Source organism: Egretta garzetta, unplaced genomic scaffold (genome assembly GCF_000687185.1).
Source record: "Egretta garzetta isolate BGI_Z169 unplaced genomic scaffold, ASM68718v1 scaffold348, whole genome shotgun sequence".
Lineage (NCBI taxonomy): Eukaryota > Metazoa > Chordata > Aves > Pelecaniformes > Ardeidae > Egretta > Egretta garzetta.
In genome coordinates, this window is record NW_009260620.1 from 190516 (window position 1) to 191721 (window position 1206).

The following is a 1206-nucleotide window of genomic DNA, read 5'->3' on the forward strand; positions in this document are numbered from 1 at the left end:
GACGTGAACGGCTTCTGCGAGCGCAACCGCGACGTGCTCTTCACCGACCTGATCGAGCTCATGCAGAGCAGCGAATAGTGAGTCCTGGCAGCACCGCGGTGCTGGGGGCCACCCCAAAAGGGCTGGGGGAGAGGCCAGCATCCTCAACATCCAGACCTTAAAGCTTTGCTGGTCCTGCCTCTGCCAGAGCCCCAGCTCGGGGTGCTCAGCATCCTGCATTGCCCCGCAGGCAGCAGGGGCATCCCTCCAGCAGCACCCAGGGGTGGCAGGGCTGGGCAGAGGGGTGCTCACCCACCAGCACCAATCCTGCTCGGCCTGGGGGCAGTCAGGGGGGATGGGGTAGGCTGAGCCGCGGTGCAGGATTTCCCAGCAGCAGAAAGCAGGGCTGGAGCTGGTTCCAGCTCAGCAGGTGCTGAGCCTTGGGGAGCCTGGCAGCTCTCACCTGGGGACTGTCACCTGCCTTTCAGCGGTTTCATCCAGATGCTTTTCCCAGAAAAGCTTGATTCTGACAAAAAGGGACGACCGACCACGGCGGGCTCCAAAATCAAGGTACGTCCCAGAGGCTGCAGGACAGAAGCTGCCTCTGGAGCAGCAGCAGGGTGATGGGCTCCCAGCACTGCCTTTAACGCTACAGAGGTCGATCCTTGCAACAGAAACAGGCTAACGACCTGGTGAACACGCTAATGAAGTGCACGCCACACTACATCCGCTGCATCAAGCCCAACGAGACCAAGAAACCCCGGGACTGGGAGGAGAGCAGGTAACAGAGGTCCCTCCCAATGTATCGGGTGAGCCCCAGGGAATGGAACCCGGCCATGGAGATGTGGCTGGGACCGACTTTCCTCCAAAACCTGCACCCCCGGGCTGGTCCCTCTGTGCTGCCCATGGACCCAGGAGAGCACAGGGTGGGTGCCGAGGAGCATGTGGGGACACGCACACCTCTCTACGTGCATCCCTCAGAGGCTCCAGCTGAGCCCCAAGAAGCTCTCACGCGTAGACAGCTGAGGGTACCCCCACCCAAAGCGGTGGCCGAGGTCCCCCACGGCCCCGCCGTCCCATGCCGAGCGTGTCCCTCCCGGCTCTGCAGGGTGAAGCACCAAGTTGAGTACCTGGGGCTGAAGGAGAACATCCGGGTGCGCCGGGCAGGTTTCGCCTCCCGCCGCGTCTTCCATAAATTCCTGCAACGGTGAGCGACCAGTGGGATGG

The 1206-nt window shown here is 62.7% G+C and overlaps 1 protein-coding gene across 1 annotated transcript in view; it reads left to right on the forward strand.

Moving 5' to 3' along the window:
* The window catches only part of LOC104132038 (unconventional myosin-If), a 23006-nt gene that overhangs the window by 10150 nt on the left and 11650 nt on the right, over positions 1–1206 (forward strand). Inside the window, 4 exon segments of the mRNA XM_035900736.1 lie at positions 1–77; positions 468–549; positions 654–760; positions 1088–1186. Coding sequence (XP_035756629.1) covers positions 1–77; positions 468–549; positions 654–760; positions 1088–1186 — 365 coding nt within the window.